This window comes from Vulpes vulpes, chromosome 14, assembly GCF_048418805.1.
Source record: "Vulpes vulpes isolate BD-2025 chromosome 14, VulVul3, whole genome shotgun sequence".
NCBI lineage: Eukaryota > Metazoa > Chordata > Mammalia > Carnivora > Canidae > Vulpes > Vulpes vulpes.
The window spans coordinates 79,081,438-79,098,348 of NC_132793.1; the positions used below are offsets into that span (position 1 = coordinate 79,081,438).

At 37.7% G+C, this 16,911-nt stretch overlaps 1 protein-coding gene across 4 annotated transcripts in view; it reads left to right on the top strand.

Annotated features, from left to right (window-relative positions):
- The window catches only part of ANKRD31 (ankyrin repeat domain 31), a 134,479-nt gene extending 117,600 nt beyond the window's left edge, over positions 1-16,879 (top strand). For all 4 annotated transcript variants that reach the window (XM_025998299.2, XM_072736975.1, XM_072736976.1 and 1 more), the window contains 3 exons: positions 2,608-2,748; positions 9,376-9,478; positions 16,519-16,879. In XM_025998299.2, the coding sequence (XP_025854084.1) occupies positions 2,608-2,748; positions 9,376-9,478; positions 16,519-16,664 (390 nt within the window). In that variant the 3' untranslated portion in view covers positions 16,665-16,879. The remainder of the gene's footprint in view (positions 1-2,607; positions 2,749-9,375; positions 9,479-16,518) is intronic.
- The last annotated feature ends 32 nt before the right edge of the window (positions 16,880-16,911 follow it).

Sequence of the window (16,911 nt, forward strand, 5' to 3'; positions counted from 1 at the left end):
ACCTTTGGCTGCACTCACTCACAACTTAGCCTTATCAACAGATGCTGAGGGCAGGATAAGAAATGCTGATATCCTGCTCCTGACAAGAAGGTAGCCCTCTGATTAGGTGCTACAGGGAGAGGGAGCCCTGTGTTCTTGGCTGTACAGTCTGGAGTGGAATCTGCACGTTATTGAGGCGGGAAGGGGGAGGAAGGAAGCAATCGTGGTTCACATACCACAGACTCACTTTTTTTCCCCACCTAATTGTTATAGATTTTGCTGAATAGATGGCTCTTTATTTACTACATGTGTTTAACCATTTCCAGAGATTTTTTTTAAAGATTTTATTCATTCATGAGAGACAGAGAGAGAGAGAGACAGAGACACAGGCAGAGGGAGAAGCAGGCTCCATGCAGGGAGCCCAATGTGGGACTCAAACCCAGGACCCTGGGATCACACCCTGGGCCAAAGGCAGGCACTAACCCACTGAGCCACCGAGGTGCCCCCCTTTCCAGAGATTTAAACAATTTTTTAAAATACTTTTCATGTGAGACTGGATCCCCACATTGTTATGCCAGAAGTCGATTCTAGAATATTCACATTCAGGGGTGCCTGGGTAGCTCATCTGGTTAAGCATCTGACTTCAGCTTAGGTTATGATCTCAAGATACTAGGAACAAGCCCCACACTGCATTAGGCTCTGCACTCAGCAGAGTCTGCCTGGCCATCTCCCTCTCCATCTGCCTTTCCACCTGTTTGTGGTTTTTCTCCCTCTCTTAAATAAATAAATAAATAAATAAAATCTATTTTTTTAAAAAAGAATATTTACATTCAGTGGGACTTTCAATAAAGTTAGGTTTAAATCTATCACGTGGCATTTGTTTTCTATTTCTCTTGTCTCTTTGTTCCCTTTTTCATTTTTTTATGCTTCGTTTCCTTTGTTGGTTTGTTAGCTATAATTCGTTTTACTTCAGTTGTGGTGTTAGAGTTTATGGAACATATTTTTAACTTCTCCCAGTACCTGTGATATTTTATCACTTCATGTATACTCTAAGAACCACAAGCTAGTATGCTTCCCTTTCTCTACTCCTGACCTTTGTGTTATATATTTTGCTTTGATCTAATGTTATAAATTCCATACATTATTATTTTTGTTTAAACAATTATCTTTGAAGTAGACTTAAATGTTAAGAAAAATATTTTTTCTCATGTAGTTACTATTTCTGTTTTTGTTTCCTTTGTGTAGATCCTGATTGACATTTGCTGTCATCTTTCTTCTGTTTCTTATGCTTGGGGGTTATTGAATTTCTTGAATCTCTGTGTTCCAAATTTGAATCTCAGATGTGGAAACATTTCAGCCATTATTTCTCCAAACATTATTTCCTCCCTCCCCTCCATTTTTGAACCCCTTATTACATACATAATGGATTGCTTGAAATCCTTCTATAATTCACTGATAATCTTTTCATTTTAAAAAATTCTCTTTTCTCAGTGTTTCATTTTTATGCAATTCTTATTCCTTTGTCTTTGAATTTACTAATCTTTTTGTTTGAAATATCTAATAAAAAAAAGAAATATCTAATCATCAATGTATTCTCCATCTCTAGAATTTTGATTTTGGTCTTTTAAAAAATATTTTCCATGTCTCTGCATAACTTTTGAACATGTGGAATATTATTGTAATAACTACTTAATGTTTTTGTCTGCTAATGCAAACATTCTTATCAGTTCTCATTTTCAGTTGTTTGCTTTATCTCTTCTGTATGAGTTGTATTTTCCTACTTCTTTCTAGGCCTGTGAATTTTTCATTGAATCCCACACATTGTGAAATCTACCTTGCTGGATGCTGAATATTTTTTATTCTTATAAATATATTGTAGATTTATTCTAGGATGCAGTTAAGTTCCTTGGAAATAGTTTGATCCTTTGGTGTCTTGCTTTTAAGATTTGGTCAGCAGGACTGGAGCAATGTGTTCAATCTAGGGCTAGTTATTTCCCACTACTGAGTGGGAAATAACTGACTCTTCTGTGTACCCTACCAAAGCCCCACCAGTTATGAGGTTTTCTAGTTGTGCTGTTGGGAACAGGCACTATTTCTGACCTTTGAGAATGCCAGATGTCCCTACCTCTAATCCTTTCAGGTGGTTCTTTTCCCAGCCCTGGGTAACTTGCTCCCAAACACGGCCAATCACTACTTAGCTGAAAGCTAAAGAGGACCCCCTGAGGATCTGCAGAGTCCTCTCTCTTTGTATTGCTCTCTTCTTCAGTATTCTGTCCTGCAAACTCTAGGTACCTTGCCTCCATGATCTCTGCTCTGTCTCCTCAACTCAGGGCGTCAACAGGCTTTGCCTAGAATCCCCTCTTCCTGTACCCTGACCTGGTAACTCTCAAGGCAGTGAGCTAGGACACTTGGAAGGCTTACCTCATTCATTTCTCACTTCTCAGGGTACTGTACTTTGTTGCCTGATGTTTAGTACCTTGCAAACCACTGCTTCATATATTTTGTCTGTTTTTTGTTTGTGTTAGGGTAAATCTGGTTTCTCTTACTCCATCATGGCCAAAAGTAGAAGTTTACATATTTCAGGTATTTTTCCTTCTTAATTTTTTTTTTTTTCATTTTTCACTTTAGGAGACTACCCACAAAGCCAGTGTCTTACTGAGCGGTAAAATTAAAGTAGAAAATGGTCAGATTTATCAAAATCCAGTCACCTGGCTCAAGGATCTTCTAGGAGGCAACAGTTATGTGACTTGGAATTATGCTTGGAGTAAGGTGAGTCATTCTTAAGTATATCTGTAACTTCATATTCAAATGGAAAGGTACTTATTTTTTTATGATAAAACTATTTTTTTAAGAAATCAGAAGTTCTCCAAACTATATATTCTTTGTACGATATGCTACATACTTTCTCCCACAACTCTTATTTGCCAGAAATCCCCAGGGGCAGAATTGGACAGCTGACAGCCTTTCCTTCCTTGTTCCTCATCTGGTCTCAGAAATTCAAATGCCCTCAACCTTCCCCTATTATCCCTCCAGGTGAATTCAGTTCTTTGTGACTCCACATAGAGAATTTGAGACCTCTGGTGTATTGATGATTTAGTTATATGTTAGTATTCTGATGTAATGAAGGAAAAACTTCCCGTAAAGACAAAGGAACAAGTAAGCAGCCTAAGACCCACAGAAGTTATGGTGTGCTTTTGTGTGAACACAGTTTTATACCTCCCCAAAAGAAATATATCTTTTCATTCCAACTTTTCAGACTTAGTCGTCTTCCCCATAGTTCTATATTATGAGTTATAAGCCCAGTTTAACCACCAATTTAAAGACTATCATTGACAGACACCTTTGAGGTTCACCTCCAGATGTCCATGGCCACACTTAAGGGAACAATCTTTCAGTGATTGACCCAGGAAAGTGTATCTTCAGACATCCACCAATACTGTCAAACAGAACTGCAGATGCCTTCCCCTCCACTAGCCATTTTATAAGCCTCAGTACCTAAGAAATAAAAAGCAGTTTCTTCTCCCCTTTTTTGTCCCACTTAGCTCTGCCCACCCTTCCTCCTAGCTCCTCCCCTCCTTCCTAGTCTGTAACCTATTTTCTGATATCCTAGACTTTTGTGCTTCCAAAACTATGGTGTAGTTCCTTTACTTATATCAGCACATCTTAGATTTTTCTCTACTGTAGAATCTGTTTTTTTTTTTTTTCTTAAAGGATTTTTCTTGTTTATTTACCACTCCTGGAATCACAGGCCATCTAGTTTTCACATGCCCAGCCATTTCCATGAAAGCATGAATCATATTTTCATGTTAGTAATTAACATTTTACCCTTGGAAATCCCTTTTTATTAAAGTTTTTTAAACTTGTGATAGTTTATATCATTTTGCTGAAATACTCTGTGCTCACAACATGAATATGGTACTGATTTCTGTAGTTGAGTTTTTTTGAGCTTCAATATGCCTCTGCTATTGTGTGCCCAGTGATGATTCAGTTCTCCCACTCTTTTTCTTTATTGGAACTACTGCATTTTCTGCTTTTGAATAGCTGGCTGTGACATCATTTGGCTCTCACTCTGTACTTAGGCCTCATTTATTTACCACATTGCCTCTGGTCTTTTCTTACCAGCCATGTCAGTTCATCATATAGTTTAACACCTATGTTGGCAATGAAGCCAAAGGCAAGTAAGCGCTACAATTAGAATTCTTGGTTGTAAGATATTCATAAATAGATTATCTAAATAGACCTGTAAATTTTTTAATTATCCTAAAAATTTTAAAAATACCATAGGGCACTCATGTACTTCTAATAAATACCCCAGGCTGAGAAACACTACCATGGTGGAGTTTTTTTTTACAATATTTAAAATCCTTTTTTAGGGGATCCCTGGGTGGCTCAGCGGTTTGGCACCTACCTTTGGCCCGGGGTGCGATCCAGGAGTCCCGGGATCGAGTTCCACGTCGGGCTCCTGGCATAGAGCCTGCTTCTCCTTCCTCCTGTGTCTCTGCCTCTCTCTCTCTCTCTCTCTATCATAAATAAATAAATAAATAAATAAATAAATAAATAAATAAATAAATCTTCAATAAAATAAAATAAAATCCTTTTTTAAAACTTAACCACATGGGGCAGCCCTGGTGGCTCAGCCATTTAGTGCCGCCTTCAGCCCAGGCAAGATCCTGGCGACCCGGGATCGAGTCCCACATCGGGCTCCCTGCATGGAGCCTGCTTCTCCCTCTGCCTGTGTCTCTGCCCCCACCCTTTCTCATAAATAAATAAATAAATAAATAAATAAATAAATAAATAAAATAAAATAAAATAAAATAAAATAAATAAAATAAAATAAAATAAAATAAAATAAAATAAAACAAAACTTAACCACATGGGGCAGCCCCAGTGGCCCAGCGGTTTAGTGCTGCCTTCCACCCTGGGGCATGATCCTGGAGACCGGGGATTGAGTCCCACATCAGGCTCCCTGTGTGGAGCTTGCTTCTCCCTCTGCCTGTGTCTCTGCCTCTCTCTCTCTCTCTCTCTCTCTCTGTCTCATGAATAAATAAACAAAATCTTAAAAAAATAAAATAAAACTTACCACAGAAACCTCTACCTCTTCTTGTCATGAGGTAACTCATGAATTCTTAGTCACTTCTCAAGGACAGGAGCTCTTTGCTACATTGGTAAATGTGAACATTTCTGCTAATTCATTTTGAGAATGCTGGTATGGCAATGGGGCCAGGAATGGGTTGGTCATCAGGCAAGAAATTCTGGAAAACTAGGTCTTGTCCTACCTCAGACAGAATGGCAGAGCCTCTAGACACAAATGACTCATACTTCCTACCCAAGCAGCTGGGTTGCTATACAGGGAATCCTGATGCTTACTCCCACTGGTCATTACTGATTGCTTCACTCCTATGGTCTCCTAGATATTAGCTATTATCCTGATGGGTAAGAATGATCTCTGGGTGGGAGAAGGGAGGCCAAACTAGTTCCTGGCTCCACTCTTGAGAAGTTACATGATCTGGGAATGTTTTTCAATTCTGCCTACACATTAGAGTCACTTGGGGAGGTCTTAAAGACTACTAATGCCTGTTGGACCACAGTCAGATACCTTCTGATCCTAATAGATCCTGGTCTTCTTGACTGAAGACCAGGTGGCAATATTTTAAACAGCTTTCCAGGTAATTATAATAGACAAACTGGAGTAAGAATCACTGATCTAGATCAAATCACTTAACTTTCTGAACTTCATTTTTCTTATATATAAGTAGTAGTGCTAATTGTCTCTAAAGACCCTTCCAGTTTGGAGATTCCAGGACTTGCATAGCCATACGTGATTTATAAAGCCTTTTACATATATTCTTTCACAACCTCATGAGGTAAGAAAATCAACTATTTTTCTCTATCTCTGGATATAAAACCACAGGTATAGGAGATTAAGTGACTTGATTAGTCTCAAGGCCAGTAAGTGCCAGAACCAGGTCTAGAACCTGATCTTATGGTTCCCTGTACATTACTTTCTACATTTACAGTGACACAACAGAAACTACATTCCTTTCTTTGGAAACAGGATGCCCTGAACTCAAAAGAACACACAGTATTTACTTAGCTGCCTTTATGAATTTATGCAAAGTCTCATTCTTATGCAGGAAAAATTGTCCACTTCCACAGGAAAAAAAAAAAACACCTTTCTGTGACAAAGTTGTGGTATGATAATCATAAGAATGGCTGTGATAGTTTATTTTTGTGAATGCTCAGGACTGGATTTTGCAGATGAAAAATAGACTGCCATTTTGGGCAGTGACTGAAGGAGTATTGACAGTTCTCTTGTGAAAATATACTTCCCATCCAAATGACTCACTCTCTGAATTTCTACCCTTATAAATTCACTACTTTGGATTTAGTATTAACTTTTCTCTATGGTTACTCCTCACCCTACATACTTTCGAAAACAATTCCTCCCACCACCATGATTAGGAATATTAAGATATGGAAAGGTTGAGGTAGGAGTATAGAAAGTGATGAAAATTATTGGTGTGCCTGGGTGGCTCATTCAGTTAAGTCTCTGACTCTTGAGTTGGGCTCAGATAGCGATCTCAGGATCCTGGGATCAAGCCCTGTGTCACGCTCCCTGCTCAGTGGGGCGTCTTTTGTGTCTCCCTCTCCCTCTGCGCCTCCTACCACTCACAGACTCTCGCTCATAAATAAATAAATAAATCTTTTTAAAAACGTGATGAAAATTGTTGATCTAGATGGCCAGACAGCCTCACTGAGTCAATTAATCATTCCCAAATTATCTTAACTTAAACCTCCTAAGAGCCCAGCTCAGATGGTTGGAGATGTAGGCCCTTTTACAATACAAATATCCGAGAGGTGTGAATCCTAAACCATAAATAATATGAAAGGCCTACTGCCCTTTTCTTGCCTGGAGCTATGTGGAGTGCCTGGGAGAAATGGAGAAGGAGAGGCTCTAGGATGGGGATTGGGAGGAGGTAGGTGATATGAAGATGAACGTGACTTTCATCATTACTTTCCCAGGATCAGTTCTTTTGTGGTAGTTATTACACTTTGATATATCCTTCTCAAATATTTGAGAATTATTTTACTTTTCCAAAATGTGTTTTATGTTACAGTGACCCTAAAAGAAAACCTTTCCTTCTTTGCCTTCCTCCCACCAAACTCCTGATATCAAAAACAATTATCCTTTCCTCTCTTCCTTTTGAGGTAGTGCAATTTTGTTAAGATTTGCATCATAAAACTTGAAATGGAATTAAAACAATCATTTGATCATCCATGAAGAGATTCACATTAGTCAGTACCAACAAATGGTTTTCCTGAAGACATGAAAAATGGACTGATACTTTCAAATAAAATGGAGCCCCAGCAGGGAAATAAATTCTTGGACACCTCTTTAATATTTAAAGGCAGGTTATATGGATCTCTGGGTGGCTCAGCAGTTTAGGGCCTGCCTCCAGCCCAAGGCTTGATCCTGGAGTCCCAGGATCGAGTCCCACGTTGGGCTTCCTGCATGGAGCCTGCTTCTCCCTCTGCCTGTGTCTCTGCCTCTCTCTCTCTCTCTCTCTCTCTCTGTGTGTGTGTGTGTCTCATGAATAAATAAACTCTTTTAAAAAAAAGAATAATACATGAAAAGCATTTGGCATACTGTCTAGCACATCCTGAGTGCTCAACAAATGTCTGTTATTTAACAGAATGGGGCATACATAAGGGATCTGGAAGGTTTAGGCACCCTCTTGGCTCAATCCCATAACCAAACAAGCTTGGTAGTGGAAATGGAACAGCTCTGTCTACCCAGTGTGCTAATGCATCCCCACTTGCCATGGAAGGAGAGATGAAGCCTCTGAATGCCATCTGTCAGTTCTTCAAACAACTAACAATTAGAAACAATGGATTTTGTTCATGTTGTGCCCTGACAATATCCAAAACACCTTACATACCCATCAAGTACAGGCTCAGTATGTTTTCACCTGTATTTCAGATGTAAAGTATATTTTTATCTGTTAGTACTAGGTAATATAAAGTGGTAAAACTGTACTTTAGTAGCCTTAGCAGCGATAAGTCCACATAGGTCTTAAACACACTACCGGGGTAATTCAGACATTGAAAGGACACAGCTTTAAAAAAATCAGCGGCACTAAACCGCTGAGCCACGTGGGCTGCCTTCATGTATTATTCTAATCCTCACAACAAGACCTAATAAGCTGGAGTTACTTGTTTTACAAATGTACAAACAGAGGCTCAGAGAATTTAAGAATCTTGAAGAGCAGGAGCGTCAGAGGGCTTTTTCCCCCAGAACTGTGAGGCACTATGTGAAGTGCTAAGAGTATAAAAATGAATATGACACAGACCTTGTCCTCAAGGAGCTTATGTTAATGGAAACAGACATATTAACACATAATTTAATAAGTGCCTTGACAAATATAAGCACAGAATTTATGGGGGCCTAGAGGAAAGTTATTGCTTGAGCTTAGAAGTTCTAAGAAAGTATCCTGGAGTAAGGGATGTGCACATGGAGACTAGATGGTTTAGCCACAGAGAACCTAGCTTCAGGGGTATATTATCAGGCTGCCCTAGAACTAAGAGTGGAGAACCCAAAAACCCTCTGGCAAGTGTTTGCCATTCTGCCTTGGCCCAACCTACTTGTGTGTAGGTATTCCAAGATCTGACCTTTGGGGTTGTAAATAGTAGCTAAGTTCACTAACCAGAAAAAGCCAAAAAATTTGGATACATAGACCTGAAATATTAATAATCTAATTAGTTAAATGTCTAGTTTCTTGAAAGCACTGTTTTATGGCTTAATTTTATTAGTACAACATTAATTTTTTAATTTTATAAAGTAGTGGATGCTGGACTAATGGTTGTTTAACAAGTGAATGGATGAGAGAATTAGTGATAAACAACAGGGGTCAACAAATGTTTTCTCTAAAGGGCCAAATAAACATTTCAGGCTTTCTGGCTATATTGCCTTTGTCGTGAATATTCAGTCATGTTACAGCACAAAAGCATCCATTGATATTAAGTAAATGAATGGGTATCTTTGTGTTTTAATACAACTTTTTTTTTAAAGATTTTATTTAATTATTAGAGACACACACAGAGAGAGACAGGCAGAGGGAGAAGCAGACTCCATGCAGGGCGCCTGACGTGGGACTCGATCCTGGGTCTCCAGGATCATGCCCTGGGCTGAAGGCGGTGCTAAACCACTAAGCCACTGGGGCTACCCAATAAAACTTTACTTACAAAAAAAGGTGGCAGGCCAGATTTGACCATGGACTATAGTTTGCCAATCTATGATAGACAATAGTCAATACTAAAGTTAAAACTTGCAAGAGACGAGTTTATTTGCTTATTTTGAAATACAGGATTCTTAATTCTGTGCTTAACTATGTACAGGTGACATATCTGGGGAAGGAGCTTTTAAAGTATGTTTCTGAGGAAGTACCCGTATCTGCAGAGCCAAATGTGGTGCTTCAGCAACATCAGCCTTGTCTTCCAGGTATGTACAGACCAACACCCATTTCTTAGTCGTGAGGATAACACCCAAAGCTACTAAGAAAACACTCCTTTTTGTTGTTGTTGTTGTTTTCATTCACATAACATTAAAATAACCATGTTTTAAAAGATTTTATTTATTTATTTGACAGAAAGAGAGTACAAGCAGGGGGAGTGTCAGGCAGAGGGAAAGGGAGCCTGATACAGGACTTGATCCCAGGAGCCTGGGATCATCACCTGAGCCAAAGGCAGATGCTTAACCTTCTGAGCCAGCCAGGTGCCCAAATAACTGTTTTAAAGTGAATAATAATTCAGTGGCATTTTTCTTTGTTTTTATTTAAATTCTAGGTAGTTGACATGCAGCTCAATATTGATTTCAAGAGTAGAGTTCAGTGACTCATCACTTACATATACAACGCCCAGTGCTCACAAAACACATCCCCTCCTTAATACCCATCACCCATCTATCCCATCCCCCAACCACCTCCCTCCATCTGTCCTCAGTTTGTTGTTTATAGTTAAGAGTCTTTCATTATTGTTTCCCTCTCTCTCTGTTCCCTCACTCCCAAATGTTCATCCGTTTTGTTTCTTAAATTCCACATATGAAAAAAAGATTCCACATATGAGTGAGCTCATATGATACTTGTTTTTCTCTGATTGACTTATTTTGCTTGGCATATTATTTAGTACATTTACAATATTGTGCAGCTACTACCTTTGTGTAGTTCTAAAACAACGTCCATTACCCAAAAAGAAACTCCACACCCATTCAACAATTGTTCCCTGTTCTCTACTCCCTGCAGTCTAATTTCTATGAATTTGCTGATTCTGAATGTATCATATAAATGGAATCATATAATGTATAACTACTTGTGTCTGGCATGTTTCACTTAACATAACGCTTTCAAGGATCCTGGCTGGGTGGATGTTCATTTCAGAACACTTTTGGCTTTTGGGTATAGTGCTGCTGTGAGCACATGGATACATATATTTGTACCCATTTTTAGTTCTTTTGGATAGATACCTAGGAGTGGAGTTGCTATATTATATAGTAATTATATGTTGAACTTTTTTGAGAAGCAGCCAAAGTGTTTTCCACACCAACTGAATCATTTTACATCATACCAGCAATATTCAAGGGCTCCAGTTTCCCCACATCTTCACCAATACTTGTCATTTTCTGTTTGTTTGTTTATAATACTCAATTTTTAACCACAGTTGATTCTAGGAGAACTTTTTAAATGACACCTTCCCTCATAGTTCCTTTCTCTGAACCTATGCTATACTTACTTTGGGTAGATTTTTTAAAGGGTCATATAAAAAAGCAAAATGGTATTTTTTCCTTCCTGCAGGCATGATTTGGTTAGTTTTCTAAAAGCAAACACTAAAATAAATCTTTACTTGTTAGTGTAAATGAATGTGCTTTATCTGATGGAATACTGAGAAAACTGAAGAGAATGTAATCTTCATCAATTAACAGCAGATTTTGAAACAATTTGGGAAGAGGCAACACACATTTCTGTAAAATCAGACATAACTAGGGTTGTATTACCCTTCTCTGCTGTAGCACCCATTCTTTTCCCCCCAGTTCCTGCCTAGGACCAGTTGGGAACAGTAAAGGCAGAAAGGAGATACAATACAGAAGATGATAACTCTGTGATAACCAGAGTCAAGAACCGAACAGGGACTGGTGTTGCTAAGCTCCTAACCAGGGGCTTCCTGGGGCCATTCCTTCCTACAGCAAACCTTAATAATTCAAAGTACTTTCCTCTCCTAACTTTATACATAATCCACTGTAACCTCTTAGGGTCCTTCTTTGTCTCAAAAACTGGCTTCAGAATAGGATGGTTTTCCCCCAGTTTTCTGCTTTTCATCACTTTGGGAAAACAGATCAGGTGAAACAGAAATAGTGAAGAAATTAAATTGGAAAGAGTTTTTGTACTAATTCATGGTCTTTGGTTCCTAACCCTCACAGCAGATCTATGTAATCAAATCTTGGAGTGGGGCCAGGAACCTGAATTTTAAAAAATTATTCACATGTAGCCTGACTGTAGATTTGATTTGAATGACTAGTAAGTAGTATTTGATTTCTTATGCAGATAATAATTTGAAAACTTTTATATTCAGCCTTCCACCTCCATTCCACAGCACACTCACTCTAATGCTTGCTCATGTTGCCTGCCTCCCTCCCTCCCTCCTTCTCTCTCTCTCTCTCTCTCTCTCTCTCTCACACACACACACACACACACACACACACACACACACACATACACGAAAGCCAAGCGAAACCTTTATTCTCCTAGTTTCTAACCTCTGGAGTCAGAACAGAAATACGAGATCTTCCTTGTATCACAAAGGTTATCTGCTGCTCAGATTTTGTAGTTCTGAGCAGGCATTTCCAACCCTAGCCATGCTTCTCCTTCCTTAGAGGGCTCACAGTTCCCCTGCTAAGTGAGCATGAAATAAAAAATGGGTTCTGAACTGCTGCTTCTTTTGCCTGCAATATAAACACGTTTCTTATTACTAATTTCTTTCCAGAACTACTGAATTTTCTTTCCTTGAGATATTTCAGAAAATGTTAATGGTAATTTGAGAACTATGGAGGGCCAGTAGGCCAGCCAGCTTCTTACTGCCTTAATCTGGCTCTGGGAATCTTCAGATCCCTACTGGCATTCCTTTTTCTTTTCTTTTTCTTTTTTTTAAAGATTTTATTTATTTTCTTTGAGAGAGAGAGAGAGAGAGAGAGAATAAGAACACCAAGAGTAGGACATTTAACCTACTGAGCCATTCAGGTGCCCCCCACCTGCTGGCATTCTGTAGGCTGTTATTAGAGTTTTATTTGAACCTATTTGATTTAGGATTCCTTTGCATGTGGTTTTGTACTACCTGACAGAAATCCAAAGACCTGGCAAATTAGAAAAATGTAAACTCTATATATAACAAGCAAACTATTCTAGAGAAAATATTTTTCCCTCTTTTGCATACTAAAATGTGGTCATAGATATCATGGGTCTGACACTCTACAGAACACAAAGTTTAAAGGAAAAACAAGTCTGTATGGATTTTATCAGCCCACCTCAGATCATGAACATCATCTCTTTACCCATTTTCTCAACCAGATATTTAAAAAACAGCTATATCCCTCTACCTCCCCTATTTCCTCCTCCCCCTCTTTGTGAGAAATCATAAATCCATTTAGCTTTGGTAACCGACATTTCCTAAGCTTCTTTAATCAAATGGTAACACTTCATGGGACAAATACCAAACTCAGTATCCAATTTATTTGCACATAACATTTTGGAATCATGGTATCAAGAAAATCCTGAGTCATGAAGGTAAGTGATAAAAGTTTTTAACCTTGCCATTTTAAGACTTTCTTCAATGAATCAGAGATTATGGAAGAACTTTATTCCTAGTCTTGCACAACGACTAGTTAAATTGGTAACTCAGATTAATGTATTGGTGGACTCTAGAGTGTTAGGATGTAGTATATTAATACATTTGAAGGCATATGTTATTTCTAATTAAAGGTTTTAAACATAGAAACCCCAGCCTTTAAAAATGAAATTCTGTTGATGAATTCCTGAAGTATCTATCCCTAAGGTCTTTAGAAGCTATAAAATGGAGTGAATCTATGGTATATTTTCCCTTGAAAATTCATAACTTTCTCCCAAGCCTTCCTCCTCTGCCTCCTTGGCTATAGTTTCTCTTCTGTGTTATTGAGGGACTCTTCATTGATATTTCAGAGTAAATTGGAAGGAAAAAAATGAACATTCCCAAAATTCTACATAATTTGTAATCACTGCATACAGATATATCAACCTTTTCTGCAGTTCTTTAAAAAGAATCTGTTAAGGTAGATGACATTTCATTATTTACCCAAAAAGCCAATTTTATATATAACTATGTTACCTATCACTATAGTATTAGCACACTGAAAACACATTATGCCAAATATATTCATCTAAGAAAAAAAAAGTATCTCCTGAAGTTCTTTCTTTTCCCAAGTCCTCATTTAATGCATATTAAATGTCATTTTATTTCAAGGGAACCTAACATTATTTCTTCATTTGAAAATCGAACATGCTTCTTCAGAAAAAAATAGACTCTTGTTTTTAATAAAACCTGTCCTGGACCTACTGATAATACATTGCAAATAAATGACTTTAAAGAAAGAGTTTTATTCATTTTGGTGCTGATACTGTGCTTCATTGCTCTGTAAAAGCATGTGTAATAGAGCACAAACATTTGCAGGTGCTTCTGTTTTATGTGGTTAAGAACTTCAAACTTAAACACCTAAGGAAGATGGGTGCCTGATAACAGACCAGAAGGTGTTTATTTCAGCTCCTGTTTATGATTCTTGATTGTTTTCATGACTTTAATCATAATTTTTTCATCCTGGTATCATGATTAACTTTGACCTAATTCATAAACTGGAGGATGCTGATAGGGGAGGAAAGAGAAGAAAACTAATTTTCTGTTGTGCACCTGCCATGTGCCAGATCTCCTGCCAGATTATTTTACATACATTAGGCCATTGAGGAGCTTCTTAACTAGTAAAACTCCAGAGTTCATGTCTGTACAAAGAAAGCAGAAAAAACATGAACAGTTTACACTTAAAATTAATAAGCATCTCCAGCCTAATTCAGCTTAAGAAACTACCTATTAAATTTATTTTCCCACAGAGAAAGAGGGCTTAAATAGTTTTAAACTTATAATGTCCAGGGGTGTTTCTTCACTTCAGTACAGTTTTCACAGATAGCTTTGATCTTATCAAAGTAAATCTGTCTCAAACTATTAATTTACTTTTAAATATCAAATCATCTAATGCTCTACTACCATATTATCCTTTAGAATCCTTTTATTTTAAAACAGCTTCGAACTTTGTCTTTAATAGCCATAATTGAATTTTTCCTCAGTATAACTACAGCAGATGTGTTTTTACAATCTATAATTCCTCATCATTTTCCCTTTGATTGGATTTATACTTCTTGTTCGGATTAAGAATATGTGCATAAATATGTTCATTTCCATTTGTTACTAGAGTAAGCAGTTTCATTCCATAATCTTAAAGAAATGAAGAATGTTTAGTTTGTGAGAATAACTTCTGGAAGTCTGAGTTCAAACATTTAAAGAGTTAGAAGTGAAACATATATCGTCTAGTCTTGGACCTATTTTACAGATACAGAGCCGGAGAAGTAAAATGGGTTGAATGAAAAGAGTTCATAGGTTAGTGATGTTTCTTAAGTGAACTCTCAGTTAAAATAATGAATCTGATTATTTTTGCTTTTTGGTCTATAAAGAGAAATTTTAAAAAGAATTAGAGGAAAAAGAAAAGTGAAAGTTAAAATTATTTTTAACCAACCTAGTTAGCTTGTCATTTTGAAGTGCTAATTTAGGCAAGTAGATAACATGAATAGTTGCATGAGCCTTTTTTTTTTTTTTTTTTTTGCCTAGTGATGAATCTTGCAGTTCAGTTTAAGGAATATCTAACATTTGATGATATTACTTGAGAAAGATGTATTTCTCTCTACTTCTCGCATGAGCATAATGGTTTGTTAGCTGTTGCAGTGCTTGTTGGGGACAAGGAGCACAAGAAGAGCCAAAAGTTCACGTTTTTCTAGTTGTAGTGGGTGGAAGAAGCCATGTCACTTGCTTGAGATCACACAAGTTTGTGTGGCCTAGAAAAATTGATTATCCATCTTCCAGACTAATACTATTTTTATTAAGAAATAATGATAATAATAGTAGCTTCTATTTATTTAATGTTTGCTATATGTTAGCCAGTAGCCAGTCATTTCACAGCAACTTCCCACTTAATCTTCACAACTGCTTTATTCTCAGTTTACTGAAAATTGAGACAGAGGAGTTTGTACAACTACCCTCAGAAACTTCAGTCATCTTTTTTTGGCATTGGTTGGTTTAGACGGCAAGCAAACTTCTTTTTCCCAAGATAAGCCAATGCTGGTTTACAGCTTTATCTTGGGTATAGAAAATGCAGTGAATTATGACGTGGTCCAAAATCCCATTGTATGTTCATAGACTTTTTTTGTTTTTGTTTTGTTTTGTTGCATATCATGCTCTAGCTCTTTTATTTTTTTTGTATTTTTTTTATTAGAGTTCAGTTTGTCAACATATAGTATAACACCCAGTGCTCATCCTGTCAAGTGCCCCCCTCAGTGCCCGTCACCCAGTCACCCCATCCTCTCGCCCACCTCCCCTTCCACTACCCCTTATTTGTTTCCCAGAGTTAGGAGTCTCTCATGGTTTGTCTCCCTCTCTGATATTTCGCTCACTTCCCCTCCTTTCCCCTATAATCCCTTTCACTATTTCTTATATTCCCCGTATGAGTGAAACCATATGATGATTGTCCTCCAATTGACTTACTTCACTCAGCATAAAACCCTCCAGTTCCATCCACGTCAAAGCAAATGGTGGGTGTTCATCCTTTCTGATGGCTGAGGAATAATCCATTGTATACATAGACCACATCTTCTTTATCCATTCATCTGTCGATGGACACCAAGGCTTCTTCCATAGTTTGGCTATTGTGGACATTGCCGCTATAAACATCGGGGTGCAGGTGTCCCGGCGTTTCACTGCATCTGTATCTTTGGGGTAAATCCCCAGCAGTGCAATTGCTGGGTCATAGGGCAGATATATTTCTAATTCTTTGAGGAAGCTCCATGCAGTTTTCCAGAGTGGCTGCACCAGTTCACATTCCCACCAACAGTGCAAGAGTGTTCCCCTTCCTCCACATCCTCTCCAACAGTTGTGGTTTCCTGTCTTGTTAATTTTCACCCTTCTCACTGGTGTGAGGTGGGATCTCATTGTGGTTTGGATTTGTATTTCCCTGATGGCAAGGGATGTGGAGCATTTTCTCATGTGCTTGTTGGCCATGTGTAGGTCTTCTTTGGTGAAATTTCTGTTCATGTCTTTTGTGTACTCATAGGCTTGATGAGGGTCTAGGATTTGTAATAAGTAAATTTAAATATTATTTTTTTTAAAGACTGTTTTTTAATTTATGGACACTCCTTTAAACAGGAACATCCAGAGAGTCAATGCAAAGCATCCCACCTTATCTACAAATAAATGAAGTATTGTTAATCAGTGATCAAGAATTTCTCCCATGCCATATAATGGATCAACACTGGAAGTTCTATGTGGAATGTGAAGAGCTAACATTCTAAAACTTTGTTTTTGTAGTAATTTATTAGACATTTGTTCATATTATTAACCCACATTCATATTTTATCTTACATAGGCTGGAGGGCCTATTTTAATATACATTTTATGAGTTGCTACTTAAGATATGTTTACTGTTGTAAGAAAAAACAAAATTCAAACTAGTATAGTAAGATTTAATACTTTTTTGCCATTGAAATAAAGGCATTTTTGAATTAAACTATATTGACTCCCTGGCTTTCTTTTTACTAA